The 20891-nt window shown below is 44.8% G+C and overlaps 1 protein-coding gene across 1 annotated transcript in view; it reads right to left on the reverse strand.

The window, feature by feature from the left end:
* Window positions 1–2195: 2195 nt before the first annotated feature.
* cpne2 (copine II) overlaps window positions 2196–20891 on the reverse strand; it is a 93274-nt gene continuing 74578 nt past the window's right edge. The window contains exons 14-15 of the mRNA XM_056281200.1: window positions 6306–6542; window positions 2196–2303 (exon numbers count right to left, since the gene is read on the reverse strand). Coding sequence (XP_056137175.1) covers window positions 2196–2303; window positions 6306–6542 — 345 coding nt within the window. The remainder of the gene's footprint in view (window positions 2304–6305; window positions 6543–20891) is intronic.

Below are 20891 nucleotides of genomic sequence, written 5' to 3' on the forward strand. Positions count from 1 at the left end.
CAAAGGGGGTGGAGCAGCGACCGGGACAGCTCACAAGAATGGGGTAATTGGCCAAGTACAATTGGGGAGAAAGGGGGGGGGATAAACCACAAAAAATAGATAAAACAAGATATTAGGCAGTGGCTTCTTACATTGTTTTCTTTGTGAAAGGTTGGTAATTGCTTAAATCTCCAACTTACCTGAGTTTTCCACCTTCATGTTCTTCTGCGATTCCTTTTTAGGCTTCAAGTGTAAGCATATGAGGCGGCTCGGTGGTGCAGTGGTTAGCACGGTTGCCTCACAGCAAGAAGGTTCTGGGTTTGAGCCCCGGGGTCGTGCAACCTTGGGGGGGGGGGGTCATCCCATGTCGTCCTCTGTGTGGAGTTTGCATGTCCTCCCCGTGTCTGTGTGGGTTTCCTCCGGGGGCTCCGGTTTCCTCCAACAGTCCTAAGACATGTAGGTCAGGCGAATCGGCCGTACTAAATTGCCGCTAGGTGTGAATGAATGAATGTGTGTGTGTGTGTGTGTGTGTGCGTGTGGGCCCTGTGTGATGGCCTGGCAGCCTGTCCAGGGTGTCTCCCCGCCTGCCACCCGATGACTGCTGGGATAGGCTCCAGCATCCCCGTGACCCTTAGAGCAGGATAAGCGGTTCGGATAATGGATGGATGGATGTATCCTTATTGAGCATGCATAAAGAGAGATATGGATATAAGTTTTAAAAGGATAAAATTTGAAACCACAGGCAATACAAATCAAATATTTTGTGTAAATGTGCCCTCTGTAAGAGTCCTTTTCCACACACACACACACACATACATACACACATGCGCGACATTTCTTCCAGTTTATTGACCTGAGTGTGGACATGGACAACTTTATAAAATTCATAGCAACACGTTCAGTACAAAGGTACACAACAATATACATAAAAGAACAGCCAGGTACATGATTTAACACCGCATAAAAGGTACATTAAAAACATGTTAAAACAGTCGCTTATCGGGACGACGATATAAATATACATTCAAGAAATGCATTTCAAAGACTTCGGATCCAACTCTGGGAAAGTTTCTCAGCCACAATTACATGTCTTTCTGTCCCATGTAAGACTCCCTCTCTCTCCGTTACATAGTCTCATCATTAGTTAAAAAAGTATATATATATATATATATATGTAGTGATAAAAAAACATGCATTTGTGATTGCAAGCATTGTTTTGTTAACAGTGCGACCAGTGGCATCATGCAGGGTCTGCAGATCTTTTGCATAACCAGATAAACAGGATTTTGCAAAACTAGCAACTGACCCTGTATTGGCCCCTCTCTTATCCTCCACTGTGTTCGCACCCTCCATCTATCCCCGCTTAAGCACTGAAGCTGCCGCTATAGCCTATAGGAGCAGGTGTACTGTCGCTGTCTGTCGGATAAATGGCGCTCGAATTATTCTTAGTACCTTCTGAAGGCTGCAAAAAAAAAAAAGGATAGAAAATTTGTATACATATGCAACCATAGTCACTAGGAAAGGATAGCAATTACTGACCTCCAACCAGGCTCCCCATGAGCCTTCCACTGACCAAAAAAGTTAAATACACCCTCATCTGACCTACTTGAAAATTATTCATGACAAAGTGGGGCTATTTCAAGCACTGATATATATATATATATATATATATATATATATATATATATATATATATATATATATATATATATATATATATGTATATATAGTTCAACTTGGGGATAACTACACCAAGGGGCTGTATGCATCACACGGCATCAATCACATGACATCCACATGCATTAAGCAAATTCTTTTTCAGACTCTGAAATTGCCAACATTTGACCTGCACACTGGTAAAACTGTTTTACACCTGTAGCCACTGTTGACGAAGAAGGTGCTCTTCACATGATCGTAAGATATCATCCTACACCTGTGACTCAGAAACACCGCAGAAACAGAGAACATCATTTTCGGTGGAATTTTAAAGGGGATGAAGCCAAATTCAGGTCATGAACCTGTCAGAGATGATGACTTGGTTGCATGTTAAGGATATCTTTATCTGGTGTGTGTGTGTGTGTGTGTGTGTACAAGTAATTTTTGTTTACATTTGTCTACAGCTGACGGACATACTTCCTAATGTGTATTGTTTGCCACAAACAGAAGACGTTTTGCCAAAATATGTTACAGCATATGACTTTAGTCCTCGGGGCTCTTCACTCAGGTGTCGGGTTGCGAGGGGATAGATTCCGCTGTTTGAAGTACTGGGTCACTTGTTGAGGAAGCTCAGCCAGCACCGACTTGGCTAATGTCTCCTTTGGTGCCTAGGGAAACACACACATACGCACACACTCTTGTTTATATATGGCCTCTTGGGGGGGGGGGGGGGTTAAATCAAAACTCTATGGCCCTAATCCCGAACCTTTAAATTAACCTTAACCTTAACCGTAAATAAATAAAAAAAACCCACCCAGACAGCATCCGGATGGGCAGTGATGCGGCACTGATGGCCTTCTTCTGGCCCTGACAAAATGGATGTGAGCCTGAAGTGGCCCACATGTATAATAGCAAATATGGCCCAAATATGCCAAATCAAATTTGGGCCTTTTTTGGCAAAGATGGGGTGCTCTCGGCAACATGTAATCTGGATGTGACCCGTGTGGCCCATGTGGTAAATGGTGAATATGGCCCAAATATCACAAAACAAATATGGGCCACCTTTGGCAAATATGTGGCACATGCGGCATTGCTATGGCTTGGTTCTGGCCCCGATCTGGCAAACAGGAGCGGACCGCCCAAGTATCATCATTCCACGCGGTATGTGGACTGGATAAAAGTGTCGGGTGTAGGACGGGTCTGGGCCACAGCAATTTTGCTATCTTGGCAAATGTAAACCTGACCTTAACCCTGAGCCTAATTCTTATGCCTAACTTTTATACTAGACCAAAGCTTAACCATAACCCTAAACCCTTGTCCTCATGGGGACCAAAGAATCATGTGTCCCCACTAGGTAAGTTGGTTATTTTACTTCCTTAGGAAGATATTTGGTCCTCACAAGTATAGATAAACAAAAACACATACACACACAAACACACATTTGTGTCTATAAAGATTTGTGTATCTAAAAGAGGAAGACCTGATTCAAGCCGTGTGCAAATACAGGTATATACAACAACAAATATTCCAAAAAAGAGTTGTGTTACAAGGCGTTGGTGGTATAGTGGTTTGAAAAACAAAAAACAAAAAAAAACGGGTAGCATAGCGGTTTATTCCATTGCCTACCAACACAGGGATCGGCGGTTCGAATGCCCGTGTTACCTCCGGCTTGGTCGGGTGTCCCTACAGACACAACTGGCTGTGTCTGCGGGTGGAAAGCTGGATGTGGGTATGTGTCCTGGTCGCCTCCTCTGGTCGGTCGGGGCGCCAGTTCAGTTCAGGGAGGGGGAACTGGGGGGAGTAGCGTGATCCTCCCACGCACTGCGTCCCCCTGGTGAAACTCCTCACTGTCAGGTGAAAAGAAGCGGCTGGCGACTCCACATGTATCGGAGGAGGCATGTGGTAGTCTGCAGCCCTCCCCAGATCGGCAGAGGGGGTGGGGTAGCGACCGGGACAGCTCGCAAGAGTGGGGTAATTGGCCAGATAAAATTGGGGGGGAAAGCCCCAGAAAAAAAAGAGCTGCGGTAACACATATACTAATGCAAACATTTGTCAGATATTCTGGGTGCGCAAAACAAAAAAACAAAAAAAACGAGTTACACCCTGTTTTGAATTCATATCTAAATCACAAAAGAGCCTCAGGTTTTTTTTATACCAGGTCCTTTGCAAGGAATGCATAAACATAAATCATGAGCTCACCATAAAGGTAACTCTAAATTGCCCATCAGCGTACATGGGAGAGGTCTTTAGATTTTCTGAGTCTAAAATCTGGAGGATGATGAGAAGCATAACACCCTCGTCCCTCCTCCTCTCGGCCCGAATGGTTGCCATGGCAGCAAGTAACTAAGGTTAAATTTCCTTACAGCACTGACAGTAATGTAGACCACCCAGTAAATAAGGAATATTTAAAGTAACACAGATGCAATGATTATGTTCATGAAAGAAAAGCCACTTTATTTTGTCATTGTACAGGTTATAATGAAATTTAACCCGTCCTATTGCACAGGAGCAGTGGGCCGCTGCAGCGTCTGGGGACCAACTCCGGTTCTTTTTCCTATTGCCTTGCTCAGGGGCACATACAGGAGTATTAAGCCTAACATGCATGTCTTTTTTTGGGGGACTAGCAAGTTTTACTTGGCCAATCACCCCACTCTTCTGAGCCGTCCCGGTCGCTGCTCCACCCCCTCTGCCGATCCGGGGAGGGCTGCAGACTACCACATGCCTTCTCCGATACATGTGGAGTCGCCAGCCGCTTCTTTTCACCTGACAGTAAGGAGTTTCACCAGGGGGACGTAGCGTATGGGAGGATCACGCTATTCCCTCCAGTTCCCCTTCCCCCTGAACAGGTGCCCCAACCGACCAGAGGAGGCGCTAGTGCAGCGACCAGGACACATACCCACATCCGGCTTCCCACCCGCAGACATGTCCAATTGTGTCTGTAGGGACACGCGGAGATCCCCATGTTGGTAGGCAACAGGATAGACCACCACACCACCCAGATGCCTTTTTTTTAAAAATGTATTTCTGATTTTTCCCCTTTTCTCCCAATTTAGTGACCAATCGCTCCCTATTGTAGTTCAAACACCCAGCCTCGTACTGCATGCGTTCGCCAACTGCATCTCTCCGGCCGGCAGTCTCGAAGGAGACGCCTCACCACCTCCGTTACAAGGCGAATCCAAGCCGAACCACTGCTTTTTCCAACACACACACAGAGACGCATTCATGTGATGAACACAAGCCGACTCCGCCCCCCTTCCGAAGACAGCGCTGCCAATTATTGCTGCTTCATTGAATCCGGCCATAGTCGGATCTGACGAGACCGAGGCGCGAACCCCGGTCCCCAGTGGGTAACTGCATCAACACAAAGCTGATGCTTAGACCGCTATGCCACCGCGGACCCCTTGGATGCCATTTTAACATGGTGGGAGAAAACTGGAGCACTGAGGAAACCTACACAGACACAGGGAGAACATGCAAACTCCACACAGAAAGGACCTGGGATGGCCTGGGGTTCGAGCCCAGGACCTTCTTGCTGTGAGGCGACAGTGCTAACCACTGGGCCACCGTGCTGCCTCATGCTTTAGGTTTATTCAAAATACCATGGATTCAGATTATAGACCAATCATTTAAACACTTCCTGTACCCGCCACTCTTAATCACAGAGAGGTACAGTGGTTAACAAGAGTACTTCTTCATAACAGGGAAGTTAATTTTGTAGCCTTAAAATCAAAGCTAGCTTATCGCAGGGCTTTACATTCACATTACATTGTCCAGAACAGGCAAATACTTGGGTTGCAGTACTCAGTTTCGTATTCGGTCTTGAGTCATGTGTCAAGTCCACATCTTGGACTTCACAGCATACTGAACTCAGTCTTGCATAATGCAGACATAATTTTTCATGATCGGTAAAGTGCAAGAGTTTAATTTACTTTTTTTTCTTCAATGAATATTGAACTTCCCATGAGCAGATCAATAAGGTGCAATCTAATCTAATTTGTTTCTATCATCAGTCTATTTCTCTGAAACACTGGCTGACTGGAATCTGAAATATTCGTTCTTTGGCAGATGAAAAAAGCCTGAATATTACAGTGTAGTGAAATTCTGACCGTTACTACACTGAGAGACTACTACACTCATAGTCATGGTGTTCAGTTGGACTTGCACTGTTCTGATGTCCGTCCTTACACAAGTTTTGTCTCCATTGGACAAAATCTGTCTCGCCATTTTAGCCTCAGACTTGATTCTGACTCGCCTCCCTGAATACTCGGTCCGGATTTGGTCTCGTCTTGACGACAAGGCAGTAAATGACAATACTCAGTGTCCCCTAAGAGCCTTCGTTTGTGTAAGAAAAAACTCCAAGGAAAAAACCTTTTCAGGACAAAGAAACTGGGAGAAACCACAAGATAGAGGACACATGCAATATAGATGCTGAGTGGGCAAAGTGGACAGATTTGAAAAAACGTAGATAGGTGTAAAATGGGGCAAAATCCCCAAATAAGACCATTGCAAGTGTGTGACTATTGCACTTGGCTGTTCCTGACTGTTATTTGATACCACTGCAACTATCCTGACATTATAAATGCCACGCATGTGGTCCTCTTAGCAGGTTGAAATAAAACACTATTTGCATTTACTGACTCAGTCCATACCTGCCTCGCCCAGATACTCACATTACGGAAGTCCCTGAAAGGGACAAACTGCACAATGTCCCTAACGGCCTCCTCTCCCGTGTTGGACCTCAGCACACTGGCATCTCCGTCCAAGAACTCCATCGCGGCAAAGTCTGCATTGCCCACACCTATGATGATGATGGACATGGGCAGCCGAGACGCTTGTACGATGGCGTGGCGGGTTTCATCCATGTCGCTGATGACGCCATCCGTTATGATGAGAAGAGTGAAGTATTGCTGTGAAAGAGAAGAAGAAGGCGAAAGTCACGTGAGAGCAGAAAGAAGGGGTAGAGAAAAAACAGTGAAAAGAGATGAGGAGAGGGAGAAGAGGGAGGAGGAGAGGAAATGAAGACATTCAGTTGCACCTCGTAATGTGTCATTGCAGATCTTTAAGTCTCTAAATGAAGAGCTCTAAATCAGAAGTGGAATGGAGCATGGCGTGGCAACAGATGAAGAAAAACAGGAAAGAAGATAAAGATTATTTAGGCGATAATGGTGATGTCATAGTAGCAGACTCAGACTGTTTGAGGGGCAGGGGTGAAAAAAATAAAAAGGTCACCAGCTGTATGTAGTGGGGAACCAGCTTGCAGAAATTTGGGATTCATTTATGGTGAAACAGTTACAAATCCTGGTTAAGATTAAAATGGATTTATTATGCGAGTATAACTACAGCCGGGGAACTATTAACTATTTAACCATTTATTTTGACTGGAAAGGCACCACAGAGGGCACTTTATCACATTTTGTCTACTGGAACGGCACCCTAGAGGGCACTTTTACATATTTTGTCTACTGGAAAGGCACCCTAGAGGGCATTTTATCACATTTCGTACACTGGAAGGACACCCTAGAGGGCACTTCATCACATTTTGTCCACTGAAAAGGCACCTTCGAGGTCACTTTATCATGCTTCATCTGCCATAGAGGTATTCAAGAGGGCACTTTTGCGGTGTTTTTTCAAACATGAGGGCACCACCAGTTAGTTGGTGACGAGCACAACGAAGATAATGTTGATACAGCCAGTCAGTAATGGTAAGCACAAGCAGGGTAACATAATGCTGTTGACCAAGCAATTAAAGAATCTTTAAATAGGCAACAGTTTAGTTTAGTAAACTAAATTAGATCCACGACAGCTGGGTGCCCAGAATTCCTTAAAGCAGTGTTTCTCAACCGGGGGTCCGCGGACCCCTAGTGGTCCGTGGTGTAATTGCAAGGGGTCCGTGAAAATAAAATATCTTTAAAAAAAGATCCTATGACATTTATAGAAATAGGATTATTTTACTCAAATGTGACTGAGACCTTTATCTACCTAAACTATAAAGGGTAACAGGACTTTTTTCTCTAATTACATCTGTTTCACAAGTGTAATTTATTGTATTTTAATAAGAGATCTCGCTCCCGTTTGCATTGTTAAAAGTTACTGCATAAAAATTCTATTGTTACATCTATCTGAAAGTTACTGAATACATATTCTGTTTTGTTACATCTATCTGAAAGTTACTGAATACATATTCTGTTTTGTTACATATATATCTGAAAGTTACTGCATAAGAATTCTGTTTTGTTAACTATATCTAAGTTACAACTGAAAGCTCTTATTTTTGCCCCAAAGAGTGAATAAATGCTATAATGCAATTTAAAATGCAGTTTCTACTGTTTCTATCAAATTGCAAACCCCCTCCCCCAAGATCAGGTGGAGGGGTCCTCAGGGTAGATCAAAAATACGCAGGGGGTCCAGGACCCCAAAAAGGTTGAGAACCACTGCCTTAAAGCACCCATGTGAAGAAAAGGAATATGTGGATAGAGAAAGAGAGAGGGGAATAATAAGGAAATGCATGAAAGAAATACAAAAATGAATGAAGACGGTGAAGAGACAACAGGCAAAAAAAAAAATCAGTGGAGGGGCATAAAAATGCAAGAGAAAATGGGAAAACAGAGGGAATTCAGCGTTTCCTCATTATATCAAGTTGAGCCTCATTCATGTAAACAGATAAGAGAAGGGAGATGAGTTAACTGCATTGGAACAGGAGGGAGAGAGAGAGAGAGAGAGAGAGAGAGAGAGAGAGAGAGAGAGAGACGCCATAGGGGCAGAAAGGTGCTGAGAGGAGGGAAGTAGGAAGAATGAGGAGTTCTTTTTTTTTTTTGGAATTTCCCCCCCTTTTCTCCCAAATTGTACTTGGCCAATAACCCCACTCTTCCAAGCCGTCCTGGTCGCTGCGCTGCAGACTACCACATACCTCCTCCGATACATGTGGAGTCGCCAGCCACTTCTTTTCACCTGACAATGAGGAATTTCGCCAGGGGGACGTAGCACATGGGAGGATCACATTATTCCCCCCAGTTCCCCCTCCCCTCTGAACAGGCGCCCCGACTGACCAGAGGAGTCGCTAGTGCAGCGACCAGGACACATACCCACATCCGGCTTCCCACCCGCAGACAAGTTCAGTTGTGTCTGTAGGGACTCCAACCAAGCCGGAGGTGACACGGGGATTCGAACTGCCGATCCCCGGAACAGAATAGACCGCCACGCCACCTGGAGGCCTGAATGAGGAGTTCTTCACTAGGATGATGTGAGGTAGATGACAATACACCACACACGACTGGAAACCATTATCCCTATAGGAATGGTCTGTCATGAATGAATCTTAAATGCTCAAGTAAAGAGAGAACACATTAGCAGTATAGCAGTATGGTAATCGGTGTACATTGTAAAGTATACCGCAGTGGTGCTGGTAGTGGCCCACAGTAACACCATGACACGGATAGAGAAATTGGCAGACAGAGAGAGAAGTGGATAGCAGTTGGAAATGAGAAGTGATTGAGATAGAAACGGGACTGAGAGCAAAAAATAAAGTACAGAAAGGACAGAGACAGTAAAAGGATGTGACAGGGCATGTCGCAGGAAAAATATGAATTTTGGGGGAAGGGGAGACAGACTGATCCGGAACATCTCATCTCATCTCATCATCAGCTGCTTCTCCGGGGTCTGGTCGTGGTGGCAGCAAGCTAAGTAGGGCACTCCAGACATCCCTCTCCCCAGCAACGCTCTCCAGCTCCTCCTGGGGATTCCCAAGGCATTCCCAGGCCAGATTGGACATGTAGTCTCTCCAGCAAGTTCTGGGTCTACCCCGGGGTCTCCTCCCAGTTGGACATGCCCAGAAAACCTCCAAAGGAAGGCGCCCAGGAGGCATCCTAATCAGATGCCTGAACCACCTCAACTGGATGTCCGAGCTCCTCACCCTATCTCTAAGGCTGAGCCCAGACACCCTATGGAGGAAACTCATTTCAGCCGCTTGTATCTGCGATCTGCCTTTCGGTCACTACCCAAAGCTCATGACCATAGGTGAGGGTTGGAATGAAGATTGACTGGTAAATTGAGAGCTTTGCCTTCCGGCTCAGCTCCCTCTTCACTACAACGGTATGGTACAACGTCTGCATTACTGCTGATGCTGCACCAATCCACCTGTCAATCTCCCACTCCATCCTACCCTCACTTGTGAACAAGACCCTGAGATACTTGAACTCCTTCACTTGAGGTAACAACTCATCCCCAACCCGCAGGGAGCAATCCACCATTTTCCGATAGAGAACCATGGCCTCAGACTTGGAGGTGCTGACTCTCATCCCGGCCATTTCACACTCAGCTGCAAACCGCCCCAGTGCACGCTGGAGGTCACGTTCTGATGAAGCCAACAAAACCACATCATCTGCGAAGAGCAGAGATGCCATTCTGAGGTTCCTAAAACGGACACACTCCTCACCTTGGCTGTGTCTTCAGAGTCTGTCCATGAATATCACAAACAGAATATCACAAACCGAATCGGAGACAAGGGACAACCTTGGCGGAGTCGACACCCACCGAAAACGTGTTTGATTTTGTGCCGAGCATTCGGAGACAGCTCTCACTTCGGTTATACAAGGACCAGATGGCTTGTAGGAACTGCCCCGGTACCCCATACAGCCACAGTACCCCCCACAGAGTATCCCAGGGTACTCCATGATCTGGAAGATGTAAAGTTAAATTTGTGTAGATGTTTGGGTTAACGTACACATGTGATGATACTTGGTAAAGGATCAGTCCAAAACCCAGAGATCAAGTTAAGATGGTCCCACCTGACAGTAACCACTAAAATGAGCAATTACACTTATCAGAAAATGAAACATTGAGGAAACTATGTCACAAAACTGAATGAACAAACTTGAGATGAGATGGAAAAAAGATTTAGGGGAAGACAATGACATGGAGATTTCTTTTTCTTCTTTTTTTTTAATGCAAATTGACAGTTGGACGGCTGGCCGTCAGGTTTTTCTATGGCTTAAGGAAGTCTGTGGGCCAAATGTAAGACTAAATAATTTACGCAAAAAATGGATGCAAAAGTAGTGATATTTTGAAGCGGTCCACAGGTCATTATTTATTAATCCGATAAGCTGATAAAAATGTGAGTAGGTTCAATAGAGAGGTGAGAAGTTAACTGTTCCATGGTTACCAATAGGTGTGTATTGAATATACATTTTATACTAGAACAGAAACATTAATTGGCGCTCCCTCCTTTACCCAAGCACTTTAATGAGTGTCTATCAAATGAAATTAAAATAAAATGCTACGGTTTTTCTCATTTTACACAAAATGAGTTAAATTACATTGATTCAGAATCATGACAGTGAGGGGACGCGACTTTGTGGGCTTGCAATAGAACAAAGAGCTTAGTATGGCACAATAAACATCTCAAAATGTGAACAAAATGCTTCAAAGGTCGTTTGAGAGGTGCAGCTCTTGGCCACAGGGGTATCTCTGGACGCCAAATATAGTTATGACGCAATGAACACAGACAAGTGGCCCGAAACCAAAACAGCAGCATCCATCCTTGGCTCTAAAATCAAACTAGGTTCAGGAGACATAGTGTGCATGCTAGCTACGTTTTTGGAATTTGGTATTTTGATGTGCACACACACACACACACACACACACACACACACACACACACACACACACACACACACACTCACACTTGTGTATGTTGTGTGCGATGTTAACTGGAGCAGTACAGGGACATATGAACACACACACACACACACACTTGATGTCTACTGTGGTGCTGTGCAGAGACGTCAAGGAACCTGCAAGCAATAACATGTCATATCTCTCTCTGTAACTCAAGCTAGCGGGAATGCGGGCTACAGACACACACACACTGACACACACATACACACACACTTTTTATACTTACTTTGCATCTACATGGCATACACAATTTAAAAAAAACAGCATTAAATAGATAAACATTCAGGAATACAAAGCAGTGACACAGGCTCCTCTGGGGACATTATCTCATCACAATCAAGGCAAAGACTTGCTTAGGGTACAAATAACAGCGACTCCCCAGATACAAACAAACAAACAAGCAAACAACACACTCACACACAACCCAACATACGCAAGGAATATACTTCTCGTATGCATTTATACATAGAAAAATGATATGCTACTATTAACAGACGAGTTGAAGCTCTAGCATCAGGTAGTTCATATTATCCATCCATCCATTATCCAAACCGCTTATCCTACTCAGGGTCGCAGGGATGCTGGAGCCTATCCCAGCAGTCACTGGGCGGCAGGTGGGGAGACACCCTGAACAGGCTGCCAGGCCATCACAGGGCCAACTCTCACATACACATTCACACCTAGTCACAATTTAGTACGGCCGAATCACCTGACCTACATGTCTTTGGACTGTGAGAGGAAACCGGAGCACCTGGAGGAAACCCACGCAGACACGGGGAGAACATGCAAACTCCACACAGAGGACGACTCAGGACAAGTGCCAAGGTTGGACTACCCCGGGGCTCGAACCCAGGACCTTCTTTCTGTGAGGCAACCGTGCTAACCACTGCGCCACTGTGCCGCCCGGGTGGCATATTCATATTAGCACATACAAATACACACACACACACACACACAGGGCCCTGATGCCTGTCTCTACCACCAGTGCTCGTTAGTGAATCCTTATCATGCAGACAGACGAGAGACAAACAAACACTGGACAACACAGCTTATATTACAGGACAGTGTGCGGCTTTGCTGCACAAATACAAATGCAAGCGTTCGCAGGTTCTCTCATTATCTCTTCAACAAAAACGCCAACACAATGTCGCAGCAGACTTGTGTGGACCATCCTTAAGTGAGAAACAGACCCACCGCCACAAACACATTCTTGTACTTCTATCTTTGTGAGGACTCTTTATTGACTATATTCATTCCCCTGGCCCTTAACCCTAACCTCGACCATCAGAACTACAAGCCTAACCTTAACCTAATCCTAATTCTAACCTTAACCCTAAACACAAGTGCTAACCCTGAAATAGACCGTTAAAAGAAGCGAAGGCCAAAATATTCCCCCTTTGCAAAAAATGTCCTTACTCTGATGACTAAAAACTCAAATTGTCCTCACAAAGACGGAAGTACAAGAACACACACTCAAACACACACGCATGTCTAAACTATGACTCCAGCATGTGGTCTGCCCTTTGCTTTTGGCTGTCACATTACATTTATTTGTTAATTCCTGCAACATTCAACCGCTGTTTGAACTCGGCGTTTTATAAGACGGGAAAAAAGACTGCAGTCCCCTCTTCTCCCAAAGCTGCTGGAACACACAACAGTGAACGGGGGAGCTATTTGTGTGTTCGCTACAGGGTGGTGGGGTACAATCGACTGATACCAAGCTTTGCCCTCCCTTGGTTACTGTTGCTATCTTAGTCATTTTGTTATGTGGTTTGGCTGAGTTTCTCGAGGCCAGGAGACTTTTCCTCAAAAAGATGACAGTGAGGCCTTCAGTTTGTCATGAAGGATCCTGACAAGATGACCCAGACAGCCAGTTCAGCGGGCCACTTCAGGCAATGATGCGACACTGATGGCCTTCTTCTGGCCCTGACAAAATGGATGTGAGCCTGAAGTGGCCCACATGTGCAATAGCAAATATGGCCCAAATATGCCAAATCAAATACGGACCTTTTTTGGCAAAGATGCGGTGCTCTCGGCAACATGTAATCTGGATGTGACCCTGAAGTGGTCCGTGTGGTAAATGGTGAACATGGCCCAAATATCACAAAACAAATATGGGCCACCTTTGGCAAATATGTGGCACATGTGGCATTGCTATGGCTTGGTTCTGGCCCAGATCTGGCAAACAGGAGCGGACCGCCCAAGTGCCACCATTCCACGCGGTATGTGGGCCGGATAAAAGTGTCGGTGTGGGACGGGTCCGGGCCAGAGCAATTTTGCTATCTGGGGAAAGACTATATGAATGGAGCACCGACGACAGCAAAACCAATGCCCCTTTTCTGCTGCATGGTACCGGCTCTACTCGACTTCTTCTCTACTTGACTCTACTCGCTTTAATTTTCTGGATTCCGTTTTCCGCTGCAGATAGTACCCCCCTCACAGCGAAGCCCTGCCGGTCGCTTCTGGGTGTGTTGACTAGTTTTTCCTCCTCTCTCTACCAGCGCCCCACACAAATGTTTTATTTTCAAAAAATCAACAAGGCCAACTCAAAATGGCTGCTTCACATGAACAATATTAGCGTAATTAAGAGATTTGCTGAAAAGATTTTTTTTTTTACATGGATAGGCTATAATTAGAAATTAGGCTGAAATGAGTATCCTCCGTAGGGCGTCTGGGCTCAGCCTTAGAGATAGGGTGAGGAGCTCGGCCATCCGGAGGGAGCTCGGAGTACAGCCACTACTCCTTCGCATCAAAAGGAGCCAGTTGAGGTGGTTCGGGTCTCTGGTTAGGATGCCTCCTGGGTGCCTTCCTTTGGAGGTTTTCTAGGCATGTCCAACTGGGAGGAGATCCCAGGGTAGACCCAGAACTCGCTGGAGGGACTACATGTCCAGTCTGGTCTGGGAATGCGTTGGGATCCCTCAGGAGGAGCTGAAGGGCGTTGCTGAGGAGCGGGACGTCTGGAGTGCCCTACTTAGCTTGCTGCCACCATGACCCAACCCCGGAGAAGCAGCTGAAGATGAGATGAGATGAGATGAGATGACATGACATGACATGACATGACATGAGATGGCTATTATTAGATTATCAACTATAATACGAGTTTCACTAGTTTAGCTTTGACATTTCCTGGCTGTAAACAGAGCTGTTTGATTTCTCTCTGACCCATCAGTGATCTGTAGTGTTTCATGTCACCTGTTGGTATCCAATCAGCTCACTTGGAAACTCGACAGAGGTGCCAAAAAAAAACAAAAAAACAAGTACTAGCCCCAACTTTTGCCCAATGGAAAACCAAAAAAGTGAGTTGAGTCAAGCCACGACCATGCAGTGGAAAGGGGTCATAAGACAAATTGTGCTGAAGCAATTCTGCTGGATATCAAAAGAGGAAAAGTCACATCAGCGTTAAGTTGAGGAAGAAGATGATGGCGTCACTGACCAATATTGTTTGACGCCGCGTTCACACCAAACGCGATGCCAAATGTGGTGTCGCACTGTTTGCACAAGCAAAATGACGATAGCACTTACAGCGGGTGTGTTCTTGCAATAGCCAAACTTTTCTTTTGATTTTTCCAAGAATTTTTGACTACTGATTTGACAGCAGTGAAGAGTTAGAAATCTCTGTCTTTTTGTTCCTGCGGAAATAACGGTCCTTACCATCCAGCTGATGTCAGGGGACCATCATCCAAATATTATAAGAAAACGCTGAAGCTGTATCTTTGTTTTTTGTTTTTGGCTTCTTCCCCCTCTTTTTCTCCCCAATTGTACTTGGCCAATCACAATTACCCCATTTTCCGAGCCGTCCCGATCGCTGCTCCACCCCGTCTGCCGATCAGGGGAGGGCTGGCAACTCTGTATGCCTCCTCCGATACATGTGGAGTCGCCAGCCACTTCTTTCCACTTGACAGTGAGGAGTTTCACCAGGGGACGTAGCGTGTGGGAGGCTCATGCTATTCCCCCAGTTCCCCCTCCCCCAGAACAGGCGGCCCGACCGACCAGAGGAGGCGCTAGTGCAGCGACCAGGACACATACCCACATCCGGCTTCCCACCTGCCAACACGGATGATTGTGTCTGTAGGGAAGCCCGAACAAGCCGGAGGTAACACGGGGATTCGAACCAGCGATCCCCATGTTGGTAGGCAACAGAATAGCCTGCAATGCTACTCGGATGCCTAAGCTGTATTTTTTGATTGTAATATTTAGTGCTACTTCACCAGCACTTGGTTTTAACAGGTTAGATGCACTTCGCAGTCATCTAACAACAACGGGGACGAGTCACAACATTCGTACAGTGAATCAGTTGCTATATTTATCTCTAATTGAAAGGGGGTTTTAAAGCCTGCTTTGCACTGGGAATTGTGTTAGAGACAGAGAGAGGGAGGGAGAGAGAACGTGCGAGACAAAGAGAAGGGAGAGAGGGGGAAAAGAAGAGACAGCGCTAGAGAGAAAGAGGGGGGAATAAAAGAGCATCTTGGTTGTCCTACTAACAAGAGAGGAAGGAGAGCAACGAGATGCTCAAAGTACACCACAAGAGACAGCTCACAATACACCCAACCATGCGTGCGTGCACACACACACACACACACACACTTACACACACAGTGTATCTGACAAGTAATTATGGACTACACTACAGGCAGTCAGAGAAAGTGGACAGCTTCGACCGCAATCATACACACACCAAAATAGAGGGCTTCTTTCCTCTGGCCAGCCTGCTTTGTTTTGAAGCACCCATGTCTGTCAAATTAAGCCAGTTTTATCCCTTTATAAATCTGTTTTGGGATTCCTGCTTTTTGACAGACATTTCATGTGGTCGTCATAGGTTGGTCATTTCAAGCATGTACTCATGTCCGGTATGTGTTTCTAAGACTGAAACTCCACCTAGCCCAAGCCTTCTTGGTCCAGACCAGATACTCATTCACATATAAACCCTTCCCTTACTGAGTTTGGATACATTTACAGTTGTTCATTCCTTCCTTCCTTCCTTCGTTCCTTCATTCCTTCATTCATCATCAGCCGCTTCACCGGGGTCGGGTCGCGGTGGCAGCACGCTAAGTAGGGCACTCCAAACGTCCCTCTCCCCAGCAACACCCTCCAGCTCCTCCTGGGGGATCCCAAGGCATTCCCAGGCCAGATTGGACATGTAGTGCCTCCAGTGAGTTCTGGGTCTACCTCGGGGTCTCCTCCCTGTTGGCTGCACCCAGTACACCTCCCAGTACACCTCCTTTCGACACGAAGGAGCAGTGGCTCTACTCGAGCTCCCTCCGGATGGCCGAGCTCCTCACCCTATCTCTAAGACTGAGCCCAGACACCCTACGGAGGAAACTGTCGCCACGATCTCACCCTTTCGTTCACTACCCAAAACTTATGACCATAGGTGAGGGTTGGAACGAAGACTGACTGGTAAATTGAGAGCTTTGCCTTCCGGCTCAGCTCCCTCCCCTTTACAGTTGTTCTTCATGTCCATGTGACAAATGTCTGTCCGTGTGTTTAGCACAGCTAGTCCCACCTTTCGAACAATGCAGAAGCAAGAACCAAATCTTAAAAACTGCATCTGAGACAAAACAAAAGGGGGATAAATCTTTGGCAGGCAAAGATAGGCAAAAAAAAGAAGATGACTCCTCGCATGAATACATTGCTAGTAATCCCACTTTTTACAATCTGAGCAAATGCAAGCTGCAACCATTATCGGATTTAGCCATACCCACCCAAAGCCCATTGACTCATTCCATTACAACAGCACCCGAGGAGCTAAAGGCCTGACACGCGGGTACTGGATGGGTTTGGGGATATTTCTGAGATGAACCCAAGTTTTACTGAGCCTGGCTTTCTAGTGAAAAACAACACACAGCATATGATGTGTTATTCATCATTTTATTATTGAGGTTGTCTTCAGTTAACTAAATCTGAGTTCTATGAGACAGAAAGTTATTTTTTTCCGATTAGAGTATCAAAAGATTGAACTAATATTGATTCTACGAGATTTGACATCAAAAATATCCTCAAACATCCATTTAACCAGCAACTTTACTCGCAAGCTCACAAAAATAAAGCACGCTGTATGTTTTTTCTCATTATTTGACAGACTTTTTTTCTCTTGTGGCCGTGTGACCTCTTGGATTTTGGTCCAATTATGGTCAAATCCCAATTAAAACCAGTGTGTTGGCAAGAATCAATACAATGATACAAGGCTAATTAAAGCCTTTAGAAGTTCATGTTTCTGTAGTAGGTTAGTCATCTGAGATAAATCACAGAAAGTTGAATCAGTTCATCTGGACTCAACGTTTATTGAGAGAAATGTTTCATCAGTCATCGAATGCCCCTTTTCCACTACATGGTACCAGCTCAACTCGACTCAACTTTTTCGTTTTCCAAGTACCCGCATTTTGATAACTGTTACCACTTTTCTGGTACCACCTTTGTCGAGGTTCCAAAAAAACTGGAACGGGTACCACAATCAATGCAGACCAGCTACACTGAGGGGGTACTGTTACGGTAACGGAAAACGACACTCTGTGAGTCGAGTCGAATCGAGACGGTGCCATGTAGTGGAAAAGGGGCATAAGTGACCTCTTCAGTCTCAACTGACTGCAGGTATCCCTACCCTTATAAACAATACAGTGGCATAACGACCGAAACTAATGACCAGTTTCATATGCAAATTGCTGTGACCATTAACTAATTAACTAGAGTTACAATGGCCATGTGTACTATTCACAGAGAATTTGGGAACGGCTGCAATAACAGCTTAGCCCCCCCCCCCCCCCCCAGTTCAGGTACGGTCGTTCCCTCTCCACATAGATGGCCTCTTTGACTCCCTGTTCAAACCAGCATTCCTCCCTATCAAGGATGTGCACATCTTCATCCTTGAAAGAGTGGCCACTGGCCTGTAGATGGTGTAGACTGCAGAGTCCTGGCCTGACGTGTTAGCTCTCCTGTGTTGTGCCATCCTCTTGCAGTCAGTTGAGACTGAAGAGGTCACTTATACCCCTTTTCCACTACGTGGTTACCGGCTCAACTCGACTCAACTTGAGTGTCATTATTACTGTAACAGTACCCCCGAAGTGTAGCTGGTCTGCATTGATTTTGGTACCTGCTCCAGGTTTTTTTTTGTAACCTTGACAACGGTGGAACCAAAAAAGTAGTAACAGTTACCAAAATGCCGGTACATTCCAGTAATGGAAAATGAAAAAGTCGAGTCGAGTTGAGCCGGTACCATGTAGTGGAAAAGGGGCATTAGATGAGTGATGAAACATTTTTCTCTGTCAATAAACATTTTATCCTGAAGAACTGATCCAACTTTTTGTGATTTTCTTACCTGGATTATCGAGCATGCATAAAGACATCTTAGATAAAATGATAAAATTTGGCTATGATGTCTAGATTTGTCTCTAATTACAGCTTTTATACATAATTGCTTCTTACTATTTTATTCTCGGTGCCTCAAGTGAAAAGAAAAGTGTGATATAAGAAAGGAAAGACAGGAGAGAAGAAAAGGGAAAAAGTAATTGAAAGGTTTTGTCACTCAAATCTCCCATTATCACCAACGCTATGAATGGCTCATGGTTCAAAATGTCAAAGACTTTTTTGTGCTGGCAGCTGAATATTTGGTATAAAATAAGGCTAAATAGCTAAACTGTTAAGGAGAGAGACATGGACTTCCTAGTATGTAGCATGTCTCTCAAAGGCTTTTAGATTTAGTGAGGGGTCTGTACAGATCAGTACTTCTTCGGAGGTCAATCAGACTTGTTAGGTGAAGTCCTACAAAGAGGTCTGTCATCTGAGCTATGAAATGTCCAGTTAGAAACCTTACATGAAATTGCCTCGGGTTCATGAAGCAGAATAGTGAATTGAAATTCTTTCAGTTGGAGAAGAGAGAATAACCAGAAACATCAAGGCTATATGAAAGCTTGAATGACTAGCGCAGGAGGTAGAAGGACTCAAACAGCAAAGGTGAAAGATCAAAAATGAAGGGAGAGAAGGTATCGGGGAAGATAAAAATATAAGAATCGTTCAAAAATGCTTCCCCTTAGCACAGCAGGCAGGAGAAAAATAAAGACGGACAAAGGACAGCAGTGATCTGAAAGCAGCGAATACTTAGAAAAGACAGATTTGGATATGGAAAAGGACGAAGCACCAGCAAATGTGGCCCAGTGATGATGTATGGAAAATGTTAATGGAGGTAGATGAGTTAGAGATAATGACAAATAAAAGAGGAAGTCAAATTTGTGTGAGTCAGCCTGAAGATGATGCAAACAGGTCTAATTTTTTTTAAAAATTAAATGTAATTCAATTCAATTATAATTAAATGTTAAATTATAATAATATAATATAAATTATTATTAAATTATAATTATTGTAATTAATTATAACATGAATTTTACAATTATTATTGAATTATAATTATTGTAATCAAATGTAGTTAAATTAAATGTAAATTGTTATTTTTTGTTATTTTTTAAAATCATTTTACCTGTTTGTATATCTTACTGTATTCTTTTTGTGTTGATGTTGTTGTACTGTTCTGTTTATATCGTTTTGAGAACTTAATAAAAAGTTCAGCGAGAAAAAAAATTAAATGTAAGTTGTAATTGTAATCGTAAAAAACACAACAGCTGGAGATATAGCTCCAATTCCAGAAAACTGACAGGAATGAAGCAAGTCAGCCAAAACAGGCTGCCATCAGACATATGGAAAGCCTGTAACACTGGGTGCATGATTGGTAATACCTTGGTGAACCATATTATGTATACAGATGACCTTGTCCTCCTTAGTCCCTGTAGCGCTGGTCTCCAGCAGCTCCTTAATGTATTGTAGCGAATTCGGGGGGCAGCCTGGGAGACCGTCGCCACAGCCGGGACATGAACCTGTGTCTCCCACTCTGCAGGCGACAATGTTAACCAGCCGACTAAAGGGTCCGACCCGTTAGCCAAGGACCAACGTGTCGAGTTATCCATGCACGTTACACTACCCCCCTCCTTCGGGAAGCGTGTCCCCGCGCTTCAGCATATCAGCTCCCTCACGCCTCTGGGCGCACGCGCTTCCGATGACCTCACGGTCTTACCATCCCACTTCTGACACCAATGTAGCGAATTCGGGGGGCAGTCTGGGAGACCGTCGCCACAGCCGGGATGCGAACCCATGTCTCCCACTCCGCAAGCGACAACGGTAACCAGTCGACTAAAGGGTCCGACCCGTTAGCCAAGGACCAACGTGTCGAGTTATCCATGCACGTTACAGTATGTTCTGTGTATAGTGTGGAGCATGCTATCATATACAATGCTAGTAAGTGTGTTGTCATGATTTGCAGAACCAAAGAGGTCAATTATCTAAAATTTCCTGATTTAAATGGTCTGATAATAATCTTGGGGTATGTAATAAGGTGAAATATCTTGGACATTATATTACTGAACAAATGACAGACGATTGTGATATTTATAGGCAATGCCATATGATGTATGCACAAGCAAACACTCTCTCATGCAAGTTTGGTACAGTTAGTGTGAAGATGTCTCTGTTCAGAGCATGTTGTACACCACTTTATACTGCACACCTGTGGTCCAACTGCTAAAAAGCAAGCTTACAGAGGC

The sequence above is a fragment of the Lampris incognitus genome, chromosome 6 (genome assembly GCF_029633865.1).
Source record: "Lampris incognitus isolate fLamInc1 chromosome 6, fLamInc1.hap2, whole genome shotgun sequence".
Lineage (NCBI taxonomy): Eukaryota > Metazoa > Chordata > Actinopteri > Lampriformes > Lampridae > Lampris > Lampris incognitus.